General features: G+C 42.8%; 1 protein-coding gene across 1 annotated transcript in view; it reads right to left on the reverse strand.

Annotated features, from left to right (window-relative positions):
- LOC141110700 (cathepsin D-like) overlaps positions 1-21,235 on the reverse strand; it is a 105,161-nt gene that overhangs the window by 33,806 nt on the left and 50,120 nt on the right. Inside the window, exons 3-4 of the mRNA XM_073602211.1 lie at positions 17,896-18,019; positions 13,287-13,405 (exon numbers count right to left, since the gene is read on the reverse strand). Coding sequence (XP_073458312.1) covers positions 13,287-13,405; positions 17,896-18,019 — 243 coding nt within the window. The remainder of the gene's footprint in view (positions 1-13,286; positions 13,406-17,895; positions 18,020-21,235) is intronic.

Raw genomic sequence — 21,235 nt, forward strand, 5'->3', positions numbered from 1 at the left:
TAGTGTTTATACTTGTGGCCAAAAAGCTCAATTTTGGTCACATCACTCCAAATGACTTTGTGCCGGAAGATTTGAGGCTTGTCTCTGTGCTATTTGGTGTATTGTAAGTGGGATACTTTGTGGCATTTGCGTAGTAATGGCTTTCTTCTAGGGACTCAACCATGAAGCCCATCTTTCTTCAAGTGCCTCCTTATTGTGCATCTTGAAACAGCCACACCACATGTTTTCAGAGAGTTCTGTATTTCCCCTGAAGTTATTTGTGGGTTTTTCTTTGCATCCCGAACAATTTTCCTAGCACTTGTGGCTGAAATTTTAGTTGGTCTACCTGACCGTGGTTTGGTTTTAACAGAACCCCTCATTTTCCACTTCTTGATCCTTTGACAATTTTTTTGCTTTCCCCATGACTCCGAATCCAGAAACGTCAGTGCAGCACTGGATGAAAGATGCAAGGGTCTGTCAGGAGTCCAGAAACTCATTGAACTTTTAGGCCGGGTTCACACTAGTGCAACAAATGCTCCGACATTGGGAGCTCATGTCGCATGACGTGTGAAAATCAATGTTTCCCTATGGGAGCCGTCCTAACTGGTCCGATAGCCCATTGACTATCATTGAAGTCAGATCAAAGTCGGATCGCCGTCTTGCACGATCCAACTTTGGCATGCGACTTGTGCTCAGATGATCTTGAGGGGGAACTCCGCGCCAAATTTTAAATAAAAAAAACGGCATGGGTTCCCCCTCCAAAAGCATACCAGGCCCTTGGGTCTGGTGTGGATTTCAAGGGGAACCCGCACGCCAAAAAAACAGCGTGGGGGTTCCCCCAAAATCCATACCAGACCCTTATCCGAGCACGCAGCCCGGCCGGTCAGGAAAAGGGGTGGGGACGAGCGAGCGCTCCCCCCTCCTGAACCGTACCAGGCCGCATGCCCTCAACATGGGAGGTGGGTGCCTTGGGGCGCCCTGCAGCCCCCCCACCCCAAAGAACCTTGTCCCCATGTTGATGAGGACAAGGGCCTCTTCCCAACACCCCTGGCCGTTGGTTGTCGGGGTCTGTGGGCAGGGGGCTTATCAGAATCCGGGAGCCCCCTTTAATAAGGGGGCCCCCACATCTCAGTGTCAATAAAAAAAACACACGACAGGTTTTTACAGTAATTTATTAGGCAGCTCTGGGGGTCTACTTCCGACTTCGGGGGTCTCTTCTTTCTTCTCCACAGTCTCTTCCTTCTTCTCCACCTTTTGACCCCGCCCCTTATGATTTCACAGTCCTATCATGCCCCGGGACTGTGACATCACCCGGTGACCAGGCCCCATCCCTATATAAGTTGTTGCGGACCGCGCACACGGCATTACAGCGAGAAAGAGCGTCATGTCAACATCGGAAGAAGAGAAGAGGGAAGACCAGGCTGCCGCTAGCAAAAGAGCAGGCAAAAGAACAGAAGATAGCGGAGAGGCCCGTCAGAAGATACCGTAGAGCGGGAGAAGAACCGGAGAGCGTGGAGAAGAAGGAAAAGACCACGTAGAAGAAGGAAGAGACCCCCGAAATCGGAAGAAGACCCCCGAAGCTGCCTAATAAATTACTTTAAAAACCTGTCGTGTGTTTTTTTTTATTGACACTTTTTTCCTAGGTGAATGGGTAGGGGTACGATGTACCCTATACTCATTCACATAGGGTGGGGGGCCAGGATCTGGGGGCCCCCTTATTAAAGGGGGATCCCGGATTCCGGTAAGCCCTCCGCCTGCAGACCCCGACAACCAATGCCCAGGGTTGTCAGGAAGAGGCCCTTGTCCTCATCAACATGGGGACAAGGTGCTTTGGGGTGGGGGGGGCCGCAGGACGCCCCTCTGCCCCAAAGCACCCACCCCCCCATGTTGAGGGCATGTGGCCTGGTACGGTTCAGGAAGGGGGGACAGCTCGCTCGTCCCCACCCCTTTCCCAGACCGGCCGGGCTGCATGCTCGGATAAGGGTCTGGTATGTGTTGTATATGTTGTAATATGTTCACCGATTTATGTGGGACATTGTTGTGTGTATGTACACATGCAGTCAATGTTGACCAGGCCAGAATGATAATGGTTGATTTGTCCAACTGAATTTTAACAGCTGAAGACTCTTTGATGTGTTAATCTTATGCAAGTCTATTTGAACATCTCAAAGGGTATTCAGGTGGTATCTGTTAATCTAATCTAATTACATATATCTGAAGGGGACTTGTTGATGTTGATATGCGGGAGTGCAAATTGGGGTGGTTCACGTCTGTTCACGGCTGGGGGTTGTTGTCTGTTTGATAGACTAAAGCTTATCAAAGTCCTAAATTGAAACGGCCAATCAAATTGCTCAGCCATTCAATGCCTGGGGAATATAACACGGCATTCAGTCTATAGTTTGAAGTGAGGCTTGTCTGTGTATGGCTGGGAACACACAGGCCTAGGAATATGGGTCTCTGAATTATATCTACTCTGTCGGATTTTTTGTCATCTGTGGACTTTGGACTTTGTTCTGTGTTGGAAGTCAATAAAGTGCATCTCTCTGGAAGAATTGAGTTGCTGCGGAAGAGTACTTACTAATTAATTATCATACCCACGATACTATCCACCCAATACATATACCCGATCACTACAGTATGGATTTTGGGGGGACCCCCATGCCGTTTTTCGGTGTAGGGGGCTCCCCTTAAGATCCATACCAGACCGAATGGCCTGGTATGCTCTTGGAGGGGGAACCCATGCTGTTTTTTTATTTAAAACTTGGCATGGAGTTCTCCTTCAAGATTCATACCAAACACAGTGCTTGGTATTGGCAGGGATCCAAGTCGGATCCCCTTTCATTGAAAGTCGGACGCATGTCAGCTTCAAGTCGCAAGGCAAAGTTGGATCCAAAGTAGGATGGCTGTCGTGTCGCACCAGTGTGAACCTGACTTATACACACACTAATTACAAGCAAACAGATCACAGGTGAGGATGGTTACCTTTAATAGCAATTCAAACCCCTTTGTGTCAAATTGTGTGCATGTTAACGGGCCAAAATCACCAGGGTATGTAAACTTTTGATCAGGGTCATTTGAGTAGTTTCTGTTGTGATTATGATTTAAAAAGAGTAAACACAGTTGATTGATAATAAATGGCTTCAGCCAAACACTAACCATGAGTGAAAGAAACGTTTTTGTGTTTATCATTCATATTCTCTGAAAAAATGGCTAAGAAATCATAAATTCTGCCAGGGTATGTAAACTTATGAGGACAACTGTACAAAGGAGCATGGGGGAGCTCATGTCTATAATGGGGGTGGTAGTGACACAGCCCCGAATGATCCACAATGGCTCAAAAGTGATATGGTCCTGCTATAATTTTCTAGCAAAAGAAAATGTTTTTAACTTGTAGACACCAAATCTCAGAAAGAGGCTTTGTCCTTAAGTGGTTAATAAAAGACCACATAGACGAGTTCTTGCTAGAAAAAAATATTTTAAGCAACAGACAGCATGGATTCATGAAAGACAGAAGTTGTCAAACATTATTTCTTTTTATGAGGAGGTAAGTAAAACCTTGGAAAGAGGGGTGGCTGTGGACGTGGTATACCCGGATTTTGCAAAAGTGTTTGACACAGTTCCCCACACACGGCTCATGTGTAAGGGAAAGTCTACAGGCTTGGAAAAAGCAGTTTGTAAATGGATAGAAAACTGGCTAAAAGACAGAATTCGGAGAGTAGTGGTTAATGATTCTTACTCATAATGGTCTAAGGTTATCAGTGGTGTACCCCAAGGTTCAGTGTTGGGCCCCTTACTTTTTAATACCTTTATAAATGATATCGGGTCTGGGATTAAAAGTAGCATTTCTGTCTTTGCTGATGACACTAAGCTATGCAGTGGAATAACGTCCTTACAGGATGTCTCCAATTTACAAGTCTAATTGGGTAACTATGTGGCAAATGAGGTTTAATGTTGATAAATGTAAAGTTATGCACTTGGGGGCTAAGAATATGCATGCATCATACATACTAGGGGGAGTACATCTGGGGAAATAAATGGTGGAGAAGGATCTGGGGTTTTGGTAGATCATAAGCACAATAATAGCATGCAATGCTAAGCTGCAGTTTCCAAAGCGAGTAAAGTCCTTTCTTGTATTAAGAGAAGTATGGACTCCGGAGTAGGGTTGCCACTTTTTCTTCAACCAAAACCCAAACACTTTAGTGGCCTGGGACACCTTTGGGAGAGTAGTAATGCGGTGCGCCTAGCCTGCTGCAGCAAACAGTGGGTGAGGCCAAATCCAGCAATAGATTTATGTGTGACTATCTTGGAAACAGGACACATGATTCAAAACCTGAACTATCCGGGTGAATCCTGGACAGGTGGCAACCCTACTCCAGAGAGAGACATATAATTTTGCTCCTGTACAAATCATTAGTAAGACCTCATCTGGAATATGCAGTTCAGTTTTGGGCACCAGTTCACAAAAAGGATATCGAGGAACTGGAAAAGGGCAACCAAACTGATGATGGAGGAGCTCAGCTATGAGGAAAGATTAGAGGAAATTAATCTATTACTTCTTGAGAAGAGGAGATTAAGGGGGGATATGATCAACATGTACAAATACATAAGTGATCCATATAGTGAACTTGGTGTTGAGTTATTCACTTTAAGGTCATCACAGAGGACAAGGGGGCACTCTTTACGTCTAGAGGAAAAAAAGATTTCATCTCCAAATACGGAAAGGTTTCTTCACAGTAAAAGCTGTGAAAATGTGGAATAGACTCCCTCCAGAGGTGGTTCTGGCCAGCTCAGTAGATTGCTTTAAAAAGGCCTGGATTCTTTCCTAAATGTACATAATATAACTGGGTACTAACATTTATAGGTAAAATTGATCCAGGGAAAATATGATTGCCTCTGGGGTGATCAGGAAGGATTTTTTCCCCTGCTGTAGCAAATTGGAGCATGCTTTGCTGGGTTTTTTTGCCATCCTCTGGATCATCTGTGGGTGAAGGATTGTGTATTGGGATTGTAATTTGTTTTTTTGGTTGAACTAGATGAACTTGTGTCTTTTTTCAACCTGACTAACTATGTAACAATGGGATGGTTTAGATCAAAGCATATTCATGTGTTAGAATGGTCCAGTCAAAGTTCAGACCTAAATGCAATTGAGAATCTGTGGCCAGAATTGAAAATTGCTGTTCACAGACGCTCTCCATCCAATCTGACAGAACTTGAGCTATTTTGCAAAGAAGAATGGACAAAATGTCACTCTATAGATGTGCAAAGCTGGTAGAGAAATACCCAAAAGACTTGCAGCTGTAATTACAGTGAAAGGTGGTTCTACAAAGTATTGACTTAGGGGGGCTGAATACAAATGCATGCCAAACTTTTCACATATTTATTTGTAAAAAAACTTTGAAAACCATTTATCATTTTCCTTCCACTTCACAATTATGTGCCACATTGTGTTGGTCTATCACATAAAATCCCAATAAAATACATTTACGTTTTTGGTTGTAACATGACAAAATGTGGAAAATGTCAAGGGGTATATGAATACTTTTTCAAGGCACTGTAACTTAGGGCTTGTTCACACGTGTGGCTGGGGTGGTCAAAAAAGCGAATGAGCCTCATTACCACTTCCCAACCACCCTCCCCCTCCAGCTGCTATGGCAGCTGGATGGGGTTGTACACATGCTGCATCCATGATGCTTTGCTTTATGCCCCATGTCGCATTTGGTGAGCAGTACTGCCTCAAATACGGCCATTTAAGTGGTGCAGGCTTTTCAGGATTAAAAAAAAGTGGTGAGGAGGTGACATATCACCTCCCTGCTGCCTGTTAATCACTTAGAGGGGTGGTAAGGGATGCCACAAGGGTGAACAAGCCCTTAGATCATGTAGCCATTTGCTTTTTTTCTACAGGATTGAAACTAAATTCTCCCTCCAAAAAAAACCTCCTCAATCCTGGCTAATCTAGCTAATCTTTCTAGTGAATTATGCAGTGAAAGGTACAAAGTTCCCTCCTAGTTTGCTCAATAAACAAAATTTCTTCACCAGTGTTTATTCTAAATAGCTTCTTGGCTAAAAAACAAGGTTTCAAACCATGTTTTATTCTAAAGCTGCTAAAGCATATCATGTAGCATAATGATTAAAATTAATAATGCATGACAGGCAACCAACCATTGTAATTTTCACCACCTCGGCCCTGGAAGAAAATATCCATCTTTATTTAATTAGAGGGAACTAGCATTGGCCACAGAGACCAGTGCTGTGCCACAAAGCAGTGTTGCCAACCTTCCAGATTGAAATTTACTGACATGACACCCAAAATTTACTGGCACAGCCACGTTTTTACTGATATTTCCAAAAGTTACAAAATTACAGTTTTAAGTGCACATTTCATTATTAAAGCGCAGTTCCACCCACTTTTAGAACTTATCATCAAAAGCATTCTAGCAGCATATAGATTGCACAATTGAATTTTTTTTTTTTTCTGACAGCTTACCTGGATAGTACAGTTTACAATCAAGTTTCCTGTCTCTGCCACCCGCAGATATGTCCATCATATCCGGGGGAGCACTGTCTCCTGGGAACTACGTGTCATAATTCCCAGAAGTCAGTGTGGATGGCCACCGCTTGTTATCGCGATATTCTGAAACCGGAAGTGATGCGATGACGCCAGTCACGTGTTGATGGTTGCCATCACAACAGGGCGGGCACTTCCACCGCCACCGCCCGTTGTGATGGCAACGCAATAAGTTTCCTGCACTGTGAGCGTCTCACACTGCACATGCGTGAGAACGAGGTTTTGGCCACTCTGCTGGGCTCCCCTGCACCATGACATCACACAACACGCTCTGGCACTGCCTCCACCAGACCTTCCCCCTGCTGGCACCACCCGAGCACACTGTAGCAGGCACTCGGATGGTCTCAGCCGACTCTGGATCTGAACTGTTCATGGGCAGTTCTGAGCCTAGTGTCACAGCCATATTTTTTACTGGCAACCTTTTCCTGTCACTGGCATTTACTGGCAGGAGAAAAGTGCCCATTTTTATACTGGCTGCCAGTAAAAATCAGTGGCGGCCCATGCATTATGGGCACATGGGCACCGCCCCCCCGACACCTCCGCCGCCCTCCCTATTCATTTTCCCGGCCCCTTTCAGGATGCCAGACAGATAAAATATTATGGTGGGGATAGGCGGGGGTGTGTATTTTGAAGCACGTGATTAGAGCCAAAGGCCCTATTGGATGCCTAACGCTTTGGCGGAAGAGGAGACAAGCGGACACAGGAGCCGCAGCCGCCGCTTTCCGCTAAGGAAGAGAGCTGCCGAGGAAGAGACGAGAGCCGCCGAGGAAGAGACGAGAGCCGCAGAGGAAGAGAGCAGCCGAGGAGAAGAGCCGCTGAGGAGAAGAGCCACCGGTTCCTGCCGAGGAGGAGAGCCCCGTCACTCCAGGTGAGGAGCGGTAAGTGCCGCCGGACCTGCCGCGCAGGGGGGTTTTAGTCAAGTGACAGCCGAGCCTGGCTGCATTTGATGGGCACAAGTGGCTGCATTTGACGGGCACAAGTGGCTGCCTTTGACGGGCACAATTGGCTGCATTTGATTGGCACAAGTGGCTGCATATACTGGGCACAAGTGGCTGCATTTGACGGGCACAAGTGGCTGCATTTGATGGGCACAAGTGGCTTCATTTGATTGGCACAAGTGGCTGCATTTACTGGGCACAAGTGGCTGCATTTGACCGGCACAAGTGGCTGCATATGATGGGCACAAGTGGCTGCGTATGATGGGCACAAGTGGCTGCGTATGATGGGCACAGTGGCTGCGTTTGATGGGCACATTGGCTGCATTTGATGGGCACAATGGCTGCATTTGATGGGCACAATGGCTGCATTTGATGGGCACAGTGAGGCTGCAATTGATGGGGGAGTTCAGTATTTTTCAGTTTGTTTGTGCCCCCCCAAACATTTGGAGCACCAGCCGCCACTGGTAAAAATACTGACGGTTGACAACACTGCCACAGAGGTCTTCAGTGCTGCAGATAAAGCTCCAGTTTGGATAAAATACACCAGTAAACTCACAAAGTATCAGAGTATGTCATTACATATCATTACAGTTTTTTGGAAAGTGTGGTGCTACTTGTACACTGAATTTTATTAATTAATTTTTTCTGAGTATTGGTAGTGCAGAAGTTCAGTTCCTGATAAAAGTGATTTGTGTCATGGACAGTATGTTATCTAAAACCTACAGAAATGGTGATGGTGTCTGATAACTACCATACTTGTCTGTCAAAAGCCCAAAAATGTATGGAACATTATTTTTTCTTCCAAAAAGAGTTGGGTAGCAGGTGCTGGTAAATGGTTCTACTCAATGCATACTTAACAGTGAGTTATCTGTTCTTGCGCCTGAATTGTTTTTAAAACCAATAGTACCCTCTTGGAAAACCCTTGCAATTAATCCAAGGTACATGAAGGAAGAGGTGAAAGGTCTCGCCTCTGTTTTCTTGCTATATTTCCGCTACCCTGGCAGCAAAATCCTCTGTGGTTTAGACCCCCGCCTGACTGGGCCACAGCAATGCCTGTGGGACCAGTTGTCTGGCAGAAGTTGTCCGATATGTCCCCTGACTATGTCTGGACTACTGGCCTGCTTTAGCATGCTTGCGTGAAACTGGGATGTGCAATTTGCCCGCAGGCATGCAGGTCAAAAGAAGGAATGTCCACAAACATACTACAGCTGCCAGTGTGGAGGAGTGGATCATCAACACTGATACAAAATCAGTGGGAGTAAGGTAATTAAAAAACAAAACAAAACATTAAAGTGGATGTAAACCCCATTCATGAAATCTGACCTAGGCACATATATCTGCAGTGTTTATTTATCTCTCTCCAAAGCACTAAGTCCCTTGTCTTTCTGCTGCTTCGTTCCTCTGTTATCAGCATGATAACTTCTGAAAAGTTATCTGACACAGGAGATAAAAGCAGCTGGAAATTTGTGTCGGGGTGGGTGCATAGAGATAGATTAGCAGAGAGCTAGTCTATTCACAGCACAGCTCTGCATGTTTCTTCATTCCTCTGTCTATGTGGGGGGGGGGGGGGGTGCCTTTCCTCCAAGCTCTCACACAGTGTAATCCAAGACCCCACACCCAGTGGTAGAACAGGAAGAAAATTTTCTAACATGATGTGCACTTTCTAAACAGTGTAGAAAGCTGAAGACAGCTGATATACAAATAAAACTTATGTAGGGAGATTTGTTTTATCTCTGTGTACCATCTAAGGCTGTTCACTTCACTGGGTATATGTGAGGGTTCACATCCACTTTAAGTAAACAAAAAATGATACAATATAGACCAGACACAACGTGATCACAACTAATATATGAAAAAAAGGAAAAGTACAATTAAGCTTTAAAGGCTAGGTTTACCTTTGGAAAAAATAAGTCTATTTATTTTTTTATATTTTTTTTTATAGGAGTCTGCAAAGCATTGCATCCACGATTAGTGGAGAGTGGGTGCAATGTAAGGCTCCTGCAAACTATTCCTCCAGCTCTCTGCCTGCACCTTTGTATAGGCTGTCAGTTGGAGAGCTGCGGGAAGTGTCAATGGACTACTAGTGTGCTGAATACTGCACTCATAATCCATTGAGAACTACAAGTCGGTCTGCCGCAGTGAATTCATAGATTCCTGTATGTACAAAGGATCATGTCAAGTGATGGAGTCTGCTTTCAAAATAGTGAAGGTGAAAGGGAGGAATGGGGGTGGAGGGAGGGGGGGGTATGTATAAAACGGTTAAGTTGGATGATGCAGAGGTGTTCTCTTAGTGGGATAGAATAGGAATTGCAAAGCCGTTGGTAAGATATGATTCCTGTTTGGGTAAGAAGAAAGAAAATGTCATTGAATCCATCAGAGTCCCAACTTACATTAGAGTCCCCATCAGAGTGGGCCAGCTAAAATCTTGTGGTCCGCAGGCTTGGATTTGGAGACCCCTAGTCTCTATAAACTGCAGTGCCTATGTGTAGTATCTCCTTATCTGGTACCAATCAAGTTCAAACATTTGCATTCTGAAAGAATCCTAACGTTTGGCAGTAAGAAGTCCATAAACCCATTGACTGTCTGGATTGTACACACTGATTTAAAAATACAACTGTGAAAAAAGTAGCCCTCACCACAACATTAATATTTAGTAATCTTCCTAGAGTGCTTTCATACTCTGCTGACACATTCTCTTTAATGAAAGTGCTGGACACTCTGTTAAGGAGATGATGACCATTCTATACTTTAGCTCTTATTAGGTAGAACATTTTTAGCAATATGGGTAAAATAAACCTATACCATTTACTTAACTTTCAAGGTTACCTTTTGTGTACAAAAAACATCTATCAAATAAAAAATAATAATATAACATATACAGTTGCTACACAAGCCATATTGCAATTTAATGTTACTAATAATAACCTTTCCTTTTAAATCTGCAGTCGCTGTAATTTTCTGTAATATTTATTGCAATCGGGAGGCGTTCTGTACACCGTTGGAGTACAGGACACCCCCAGAAATGTAATTGTCTGCGTGTTATTGACTCACTGATTTTCCAAGAAGTCTGCACTAAGATATAAGTCAAATTTTGGACACCCCTGCAATAGAAATATCAGTTTGGTGAAATACTCCCCAAGGGTTAAATGCTTCTAAAGGGATGCAGACCCTGCAGCTTTTCTCATTAGAACACTGAGGGTGCACCAGGTGATTAAAATGAACCTGACCCTTCAATTCAGAATCAGCACTCAAAGGACATAGTCAAACAAAGCTATTTTTCAGAGCCACAACAAAGTAGGAATCTGCTACAAAGTTTGTTAAAATCCCTGCAATGTAAATTGATCGCCCAGAGGGGATTGTTTTATTTCCCAATAAAATGTGGAATTACATAGAATGGGAAGGCTTTTTAACTATATGTGCCCCATTGGGATTGCCCTTAATTTCACTACAGATAGTGATTGAAAGTACCCTCTTAGAGGGTTAGCAGTTTCTTACACAAGTAGTAATTTATGATGACCATTGTAAAATGTGGGATTTCTCTGTTTTTCTGTCCTGGTTACAACAGTCAACAGGACAAACAGAGAGGGTAGACAGCAATAAAAATATGTACAAAAAACAGGAAGATAGGCGCAGAGTGGTATAATGTGTCCCAAGTAATGCCAATATCCATAAGTACTATTATTATTGAAGTCACACAGTATGTAAACCCTAATAAAGTGACTGTGCCTGAACCCCTGAAAGTGCATTGGATATTTTATTCCATTCTAATGTTAACTAATATAAAATCATTCTGGACCCTATGACCATTGGTGCCCTGACGGTTTGCTTTTTTTTTCTTCTCTTGTACTCCTCTCAGGAACCCCCTTTTATTGGAGATGCTGTGGTATATTTGAGCACCCTCATCGAAGCTAATCAAATTAGTCATTCACAATCATGAATATTAATAACAGGAGATCTAGTACTGTATAGTACTGTATACTATATAGCACTGTATCCAAAACTAGCTCTCTGGATGAGGAAAGGGAGGGGCAGCACTTTGAACCTAAAGCCTGCATGCACAGCAGACATTTGGGATCACCTTTATCATTTAAGGACACAGACTGCAGTGCCCAGGACCAACAGATCACTGTTGGTGGTCACTGATCTTGCCTAGTGGCAGATTGCATCATATTTTATGTACTTTTTTTTATTGTGGCCAAAATCTCAATTTAAGGTTCATACACTTCTGAACAGGGGTCATACAGCATTTTTGATGACTCTCCCAGGGCGCGCTGCTGGCGCATACAGTCGCCCATTGAGATGAATAAGAACACTGGGCTGTATGTGGTTATATGCATAATGCACCTGCATGTGCACTGACATATGCTCCGAACGTACACCATCTGCCTGTACGAACATGTGCGCAAGGCCTAAAAAAACTAAAAAAAAAGAAGAAAAACTGTTAATTGTAAAATAACTAAAATGCATTTTCACACGTTTGTCCATTTGTCCCTTATAATTAAAGCGGAGGTTCACACATATAGTAAAATTTATATCATTCCCTTCCGGCCATTGTACAGATGTCAAAATGAAAAAAAAATTTTTTTTTGGCTGTTTATTTACCTTGTAATCAATCTTTATAGTTGAACTTCCTGTTTAGGAGCCCCGCGGGAGTAGGCGTGTATCCCCGGCGGCGCACTGTATTCTGGGAGGGCGGCGCACTGTATTCTGGGAGGGCGGCGCACTGTATTCTGGGAGGGCGGCGCACTGTCTCCTGGGAGCTAACTTTCATAATTCCCAGGAGTCAGTGCATACGCCGCCCGTTGTGATGGCAACCTCAGTGTTTACGCCGCTCCGCGCCGTTGACACTGACCATGCGTGGGAACGAGCAGTGAATGCTGGTAACTCAGCATTTACCGCATCCAGGAAGTAAATGCTTGTGGGCTTCACATGCCCACAAGCAAGATGGAACCGGTCGTGCACAATTTTTTAAACTATCTTTTTCATTCGAAAACGGACATCGGGGTACATAACTCACCAAACAAGTGAGTGTAACATTGTTAATATGTCTGTGTCTGCAAGGTTAAAGAAAAAAAAAAAAAAAAAGATTGGTCGGCGGACCTCCGCTTTAAAGACGAGTGTAGAGTTGAAATTGAAACAATGTACAAAGTAATAGCTGTATATGTTTTTAAACGACAATGTAAAAGTTATTTAGGTAGGCAGGTCAGAGGGCTATGGCAATTAAGCTATGTATACTGAAACTGCTAAATTTACTCTAAGAATCTAAGCTTCAATGACCTCCAAACAAGGGGTTAAAATACATCTGTCAAGAGAGAATTACTTATTGCCGGTGCTGCCCTGCTTTATAAAATACAGATGCCAGGCTGGCATGCCAATCCCTCGGGCTTTGATACATGCTGGGTTACTGCCCTGGACTAAGAATACAGCCAGTGAAGCTAGAGGGAAAGCAGGTTTCCAGATCTACAAATAAGTTCTAGGACATTGACTCAAACTATCGAAGCTAGGGGATCACCATGACATAGTTTAAATATTCCTATTGTGGCAGGTTTACTTGACAAATCATAGCAATAGTTAAGCCATTTAGGTTTCTATTGCACAAAAGGTGTTTAACTGTGGGTGTGCGGAGGGTGTTATTTGAGGCTTCGCCAGTTCAGAAGCTTGATTGTAGGACGTTCCAAGACATACTGAACCTTAAACCTGAGAGTATTTGTGTATCTTGGCTTCTATTAAAATGGGTAGGGCTTTTACATAGAAATTCCATTACAGTTTGGTACAAAAAAAAAAAGACATTAGTGTGAACTTACAGTGACTGTATCTTGGCTTAAGTATCCTTCAAGACTCCCGGTTCCATAGTGAATCGAGAACGCAGTCCCATTCTTTTTAAAGGTGCTTGATGCCCCGGAATTGTATTTTTTGTGAAACCCTAAGACATGCAACAGAAAAACACAAACAATCCAACATAACAAACTTTAACGGGCCTCTTTCAGTATAAAAAAGTGCAGTAACCTATCATAACCAGTCTACATTCCACATGACTAAAGGTGATAGCTGGTTGGTTGCTATGAGCTATTGCATGCTGCATGTTATAATTGCTCTTTTACTAGCTTACTAAATAAGACAATTTTCCAGGTATGCTAATTCTAAAAGTCTTCATCAATGTCATCTACACAAAGTCAGGTAGAAAAAAGACACAAGTCCTTCTAGTTATTCCAAAAGCAAAAAAATAAAACAAACATATAAAATGTGCATAAGAATAACAGATGTTGGCAAGCAGTACTCACACTGAAGGAATGAATGAATCAATGAAAGAAAGAAGGGGGAATTTACTCTCAGATCTGATGATCCTAGGAAAACCCTACAATTCAGTGTTTCTGTTGTTCGACCTTTTCCATCCCCAAGAAGGTACTCTGATAACAAATTTTGAAGATGCAAGTGTAAACCTCTTGTTTTTTTGTTAGCAGACTCCTGGGGAAGTGACAATTAACATGCCATTCTTAACCATGTCCTGGAGCAGTGATCTTAACTAGGGTACTATCTGTGTTGCCCTGGGGTGCCGCAAGCCCTGGATCCAGATTGCCATTGACCAACTTCCTGAGTTGCTTTGTGCAGGCAGGCTGGCCACCAGCACCATAAAAACCAGTAACAAACCATAACAACCAATGATGCTCTGGGGCCAGAACACATGGTGAAATTTGTTGCTATGGCTGGTAGCGCTCTGATATGAAGAGAAAACTGTGTGGTTGGAAGGATCTTTGACGGGGGACTGTGTGATTGGGGGGTCTGTGAGATTTGGGGGCCTCAGATGTAATGGGGGACTCTCATGTATGTGTGGGGCCTTGATAGGGCGTATTAAGTGATCAAGGCAGATTCATCTGGTAAATCAGGATGCAGAGTGTATTTTCTCTGATTCAGTTATCTCTAAAGTTACAGTGGATTTACTGTAACACCTATAATAAAAATGATGCCACCTGGACTATGTTAAGGGCTAGCCATTTTAAAAATTGGAACTGCTCAGTTCAGATCCAGCAGGCGGCATGAAAAGTGCTGTCCGATTTTTCAAGATGGGAGCAAATATTTTAGTAGCCAGTAGCCTCGGATGCCTTTTTGTTGGACACGGACTGATCTTCAGCTTGTTCCTTCTCCCTGACCTGGTACCCAAAGATGTAAACCTGGTCACCGAGTTCTCCAACCACCTATCAGAGTCCCCACAGCCAGATGATAGTATCTGAATTACATCATGTGCCCCAGTCTATGGCATGTGGCCATGTTTATCATTATACAGGATTTAAATAGCACGAACAGTTTGTGCAGTGCTTTACAAAATAATGAAAGACAGTTCAGTTACAATACAATTAAAGACAAGAGGGTTAGGGGGCCCTGCTCATGAGGACTTTCGTTCTTAAGGGATGAGGAAGTAAAAAAAAGCAATAATGGTGTAGGGTTGTCCTAGAAAGTAATATTCAGGATAGGTTTCGCTGAAGATATAATTTTTTCATTGATCACTTAAAGTTGGACAGAGTGGGAGACAGCCATACAAGCTGTGGTATGTTGTTCCAGAAGACTCTGGAAAAGTCCTGGATGTGAGGATGGGAGGAGGTGACAAGGGAGCTAGAGAGTAGATTGTTTGGTTGATTATTCTGAGAGGAGGTTGGTCATGTAGCTGGGGACAGAGCTGTAAATGGCTTGTTGTTGTTGATATCAATATTATAAGCTCAGTTTTTGAAAAATTGAGTTTAAGAAGTGGATTGACATCCATTCTGATGCCTATTTAACTAAGCCCACTTAGGCCAAGACGCACCCTACTTTTCCTTTTGCAGCACTGTTTGTTTTTCCATATACTATAGGCTGGCAACCCTAATTCTAAACTTAATAAATTTAGCCCTTACCTGCACTCCTATAACCTGATGTGATAACAAAATCTGTATTATTCCTATCAGTCAGAAACTCCAGATCCACCACAGCTATAGTGGTGAGATGAATTGTCTCTCTCAAAGCTGGTGTACAGGAAGAGTCGGGCAATTTAACGCAGACCTTGTCCTTTGACAAAGGGTACCTGACATGTTCCCATCACAGTTCTACAAAGAAGAGTGGCCAAATAGTGCAAAGTATAGATGTGCAAAGTTAGTAGAAACATATCCCAACAAACTAAAGGCTGTAATTAAAGCAAAAGGTGGTCCAACAAAATGCTGGAATAAGGGACAATCCTTTTTCCTACTCAGTGATTCTGTTTTTGATTTTGTTTCTGACATGTTGGTGTTATATCTTTCGCTTGGATGTTATAAATTGCACTAGTAAATACAGCTAGATAAAACAAAAACTGCCTGTCTTCATTTCAGCAAAATTTGATTATTTTAAAGGGGAGTGATTCTTTTCTAGACATGTGCACACTGAAATATTTCGTTTTGGAATTTCGTTTTCGTTCGAAAAATACATTTATTTAGTTACTCCCGAAATTCGTTTTTTTTTATTTCGTTTTTCGTTAAAAATTGCATTCGTCCGAAAATCCAAATTAAGATTGAATCTGTTATTGAAGGCTTATGGTGTCTGTCGAATGTTCAAAGAAGATTCGACGGAGCAGCTAAACTGTATGACGCCGTATAGTTTACCTGCTCCGTCGAATCTTCTTAGAACTTTCAACAGACACCATAAGCCAAAGTACATGTGTACTTAGTTCTAGCTATTTTACTGATCCTCCTCTTTGGTTACAATCAGCCAATAACATTCATCATCATCATTATTTTTATCTATCTTTTCTCCCCTACGTCGAATCTTTTCTCCCCTACGTCAAATCTTTTCGCCCCTACGTCGAATCTTTTCACCCCTACGTCGAATCTTTTCTCCCCAACGTCGAATCTTTCCCCCCCTACGTCGAATCTTTTCTCTCTATGTCGAATCTTTTCTCTCTATGTAGAATAATCTTGGACTAATAGAGTTAAGGTTAGGCACATTCGACCACAGGTTTGATGGACACAGATTGTTATTGTCATCATCATGTCGAATCTCTTATCTATATCGAACTGTTGTAGCAACGAAAAAGAAAATAAAGCATTTGTTTATGTCGGATCTTTCGTTTTTCGGATTCTACACTTTCGTTATCGTTTGTTAAAACGATAACGAAAATACCTGAAATTCGGATGAAAATGCATTCGGGCGAAAACTAATGCACATGTCTATTCTTTTCTATACTCACTGTATAGCCAGCTTAAGGCATTCATCTTCTCAATTTGTCCTGCTTTATATTGTCATAGGGACTGAGATTGAAGGAAAATTCAAAATTCTGAGTTATCGCCAGAACAAGCAGGTACATCTTCAATGGGGACACTGGTTCCAATTACTATTGTCTAAAAGGGGATATCTCTTACTTTGGAGAAATTTCCTCTCACTTTCTGTTCTGTCCACAAGACAGAAGGAAGTAAAGACAAATCTCCTGACACAGATGGCAAAAAAACCCAAAGGTTTTACCAAAAGGTTTTACCTTTTTCCTACACTATCCAAAAAAAGATTGGTTTTAGGTATACTTTGGTATACTTTAAGTAAGTAAGGCCTGTAGGCAAGGCATTTAGGACTATTCTATGGGTCAATTGCAATGAAGGTGCACGTGGAGTATAATGGTTCTGTGGATGGCTCATTATACTGTATGGTTGGTGTTGGTGCAGATTATAAAAATCAGTTTTATGAAGGCTGCACTACAGCCTAACTTTTTGATTAGGGTGGGATGGGGATTTCTGGAGTCCTTTATCATAAACCTGTCCTTAAAGCCAGGTAAAAAAAAATAGGTTAGTTAAACTTACAAGTTTCCCCTGAAAGAAGCAATATAGATTCTGACGCAATCTGATGGAATTTTTATTATAGAGCTTAGTAAGGAGAATTGAAAAGGAAATGCTAAAGGATTATACATGCTTTGATATCCTGAGTTTCCTTCAATATATATATATATATATATATATATATATATATATATTTATTTTTGTTATTTTTTTTGCAGAGGCTGCACCATTGAAATGGAATTTAAATTAACCTCTAGATAGTATCTGATTAATATATCTAAACAATCATAGATCAGACAGGGAGAGATGCAAGGCCAAGTTCCTGACTGAAGCCTGCGCTGGCTCTGTGAAGTGGCCCCTGTGGCTCTTACAGATGATCTATTCCCCTGCAGACTTGTAAGATCATAATAATATGCAGAGTAACTAATATGAAGGTGAATACCTCCTAAGTATTTCTACAGCAAGATCAGGTTTAATTGGCCCCTGGAGATCGCAGACATTCCTAAGAACAATTGATGGCACTGATTAAGCTCAGTAAATAGATAATTCATTAATAAATGAAGGCATCAGAGGAGTTTGCTTAGGAGAGAATTACAATACTAAACATGACCCAAAGGTGCCGGAGAATGTTTGTTCTGGTACTCACAGCAGGCGATGTCAAAGAAGGAGCAGTGGATGGATGGCACCCAGAGGTTGGAGGAACCTGTATCAAAAATGACAGTAAAAATCTGTGGAGGAGTTCCAACGGAGATTTCACCATAGTATTGGGCCTGCGAGGAGACAAAAAATACATGTCTTCAACCAAGCTGTCTGTTTCTGGTGAACATAGTTTCAGAAAACTGTATATAAAAAAAAAAAATGTAAATTTGAATTTCTTTAAAAGGTAACTCCACTTTCGTTAGGAAAAAAATAGCAAATAAAGAAAAAATAATATAGCATGTACAATTGCGATACAAGTCATATTGGAATTGAATGCTATTAAAAATTACCTTTCCTTTTCAATCTGCAGCCGCTGTAATTTTCTATAAATGCAATATGGCTACATGGAGTTGTTCTGGACACAGACTGTGTACTGACCACTCCCCAGAAACATAATTTCCTGCTTGTGTGATTGACTCACCAATTTTCCCAGAAATATGCCTAAGATACAAGTCAAATTTCAGGCATCCCCTGCAACAAAAGTGTTATTTTTGGTGAGATATTTCCAATAGGAACATGTCTAAAGGGATGCAGGCCCAGCAACTTTCCTCATTAGTGCTCTTCAGGTGCCACAGCTGACTGATAATTATGAAACCACTCCCATTAGACCTATTCAGCACAGAGGCACAGACAAACACATATGGATTTCTTCAGAATAACAAAAGGTAGGAATCTGCAACAAAGGTTGTTATAATCCTTGCCGCGTACATAGATCACCCAGGAGGGAATGTTTTTTTCTCAACAAAAGTGAATTTACACTTTAAGATTGGAGCCTAATTCTCAAATCTTTCTGTCTCTTTTAAGGCCTCCATGTTATGAATTGTGATTGATTTTCGTTTAGAAATGCCTTAAAGGAGGGGCGGGCTTGAGATGTGGGAGAGTGAGGAGAGTGAGGAGTGAGAGGAGTGTGTACGCCCCCCACCCTCTGACCCAAAGTAATTACTGTCCTTTGCAGGAACGCGAGAAGGCTAAGCGCTGGCTCTCCGGTTCTGCCAGGCAGCTGCTTGTGCAGAGCTGTAGGAGTGGAGGCGGGGAGAACCTCCGGACAACTACGAGCTATCCCGAGCAGCCGAAGGACAGCGTGCACATCTCGGGATATCGTGGAGAAATCCCGCAAGAGCAGAGGAGACCAGAGGAGGATTTCGAATGGAGGAGCCCGGGAAGAAAGCAATCAGCGTTTCCGGTATTCGGTCTGTGGTACCGTGGCACCATGAGCACTTTTTGAGCATAGGGAGAAAACGGCCCAAGGAATCAGAATCTACTGGTGCTGGATCCAGGGAGGAGATTCGCAACCAGTACATAGGGATGACCGGGAGAGGACCCAGGCAGTGAGTGACACCTTCGTATAGGTTATGCTTGACTGGTGACAGTGCAGGGGAGGAATGTAACGAATTGAACTTTATGCACTTTATGCACTATACCAGGGGTCTTCAAACTATGGCCCTCCAGTTGTTCAGGAACTACAATTCCCATCATGCCTAGTCATTTCAGAGTTTTACAATGCCTCATGGGACGTGTAGTTCTGCAACAGCTGGAGGGCCGTAGTTTGAGGATCCCTGCACTATACGAACTGCAAACTAGCTTATGTACTGTGCTGCTGTCACCTGGGTCACAGATCATTTTAGTACTGACTGTTGTATAATTTCTATAGGGACACTTCCCTTTGACACTGCCATTCCCTGGCCTTCTGAGAACATACTAAAGTGTGCCATATTGTACCCAGGAGTATATGGGTTGGTAGCTCCAAGGCTCCAAGGCTTGTCACTATAGATGCCTGTCCTACAGTATTAGTGGGTCAGCTTATAATTTCAGTAAGAATCACTACCTCAGTGGAAGTGAGAGGACACGAGTATGGTTCCCTCTCCCTCCACTCTGAATAGTCGGGACGCTAATTGAGGGCATGCAGGCCGGTCTGTGATGAGCGAAAGTAGCCGGGCTGAACTAAATAGCCTTCACGTGCTCCGTTTCATTGCATAATTCACGGAACAATCCAGGTGCCAGTGCAAGCTTTGTTGATGGACTCATAGGGGCGGTGTGAGAGGCCCCCCCTTGCTTGTCAGCAGCTCATGAAAAAACTAGATCCAGCAGTAGCAAAAAGGAAAAGAGAAAGGGGGAAAGAAACTCCCCTTTTTTTCCCTTCTTTCTGACACCTTACTATGCCCGGGAAATGGAGGAACAAGCAAATCAGCACCAGCCGCAACAAGAAGGAGCCCAGGTAACACGCTCAGCAAAGAGCCAGGCAAACCAAGCAAAGGCCAGTTCAAATAGGAACCTCGGTGGCCAGGAAAAGTCAAGGTAGTGGCCAGGTATCAGCATCAGCAAACCCGGCAGTAGCACTGAACACAAAAACAGTGAATACAAAAGAGCAAGGGGTGGAAAAATCCAACATTATAACTGTTGAAACTGCAACAATAAATCCCGCCAATACAGGCGAGGCAAATATAAAGGGGGACCCTAGAGGAGGAGAGGGAGAGCCCACAATGAGGGACCTTTTACATGCCATAATCGCTTGCAAGGAATCGATTACTGGTTTGGATACCCAGTTGAAGGGTATTAAAGAGGAATTGGCAGTATTGGGAGGCAGGTTGAAAGAGACAGTGGAAAGAACAACAGTTTTGGAGGAAAGACTAAGCGCAGTTGAAGACGTGCTACTCCCGTAACTGGGATGAAGAAACAAATGGATAAACAGGCTGCCAAAATAGATGAATTAGAAAATAGGAATCGAAGAAGTAATGTAAGAATAATAGGCATGCCTGAACGGAGCGAGGGATCTGATCCTATAGAATTCCTGGAGGGGTGGTTAAAAGAGACATTTGGGACTGCATCTTTTTCCTCTTTTTTTGGCATTGAACGTGCGCATCGAGTCCCCTTTAGGCCCCGTCAGGGAAGTGAATATTCAAGACCCTTACTTATAAAAATGTTTAACTTTAGAGACAAAGTGACACTGCTTTGGAAGGCTAGAGAAATGGGAGAAATACTCTACAGAGGGACAAAAATCTCATTTTATCAGGACTTTTCCCCAGACCTTCAAAAGCAGTGAGCGGCATTTACGCCAATCAAACGCATGTTACAGCAAAATAAGATGGAGTATGCACTGCTTTATCCCGCCCACATTTTTTCTCTTTTTGTCCTGGTTTGTTATGTTTGTTTCCACTGTTTTTCTGTTTTCCCTCATGGAGTTTGCTGGGTTTTTTTTTGTTTGTTTTTTCTCTCTCTCTCAGATAAAGTCAATTTTTAAGTACTAAGGTAGGGGGGAGGGAGAGGAAGAGAGAGGGGAAAATAATAAC

This window comes from Aquarana catesbeiana, linkage group LG10 (assembly GCF_042186555.1).
Source record: "Aquarana catesbeiana isolate 2022-GZ linkage group LG10, ASM4218655v1, whole genome shotgun sequence".
In the NCBI taxonomy this organism is placed as follows: Eukaryota; Metazoa; Chordata; class Amphibia; order Anura; family Ranidae; genus Aquarana; species Aquarana catesbeiana.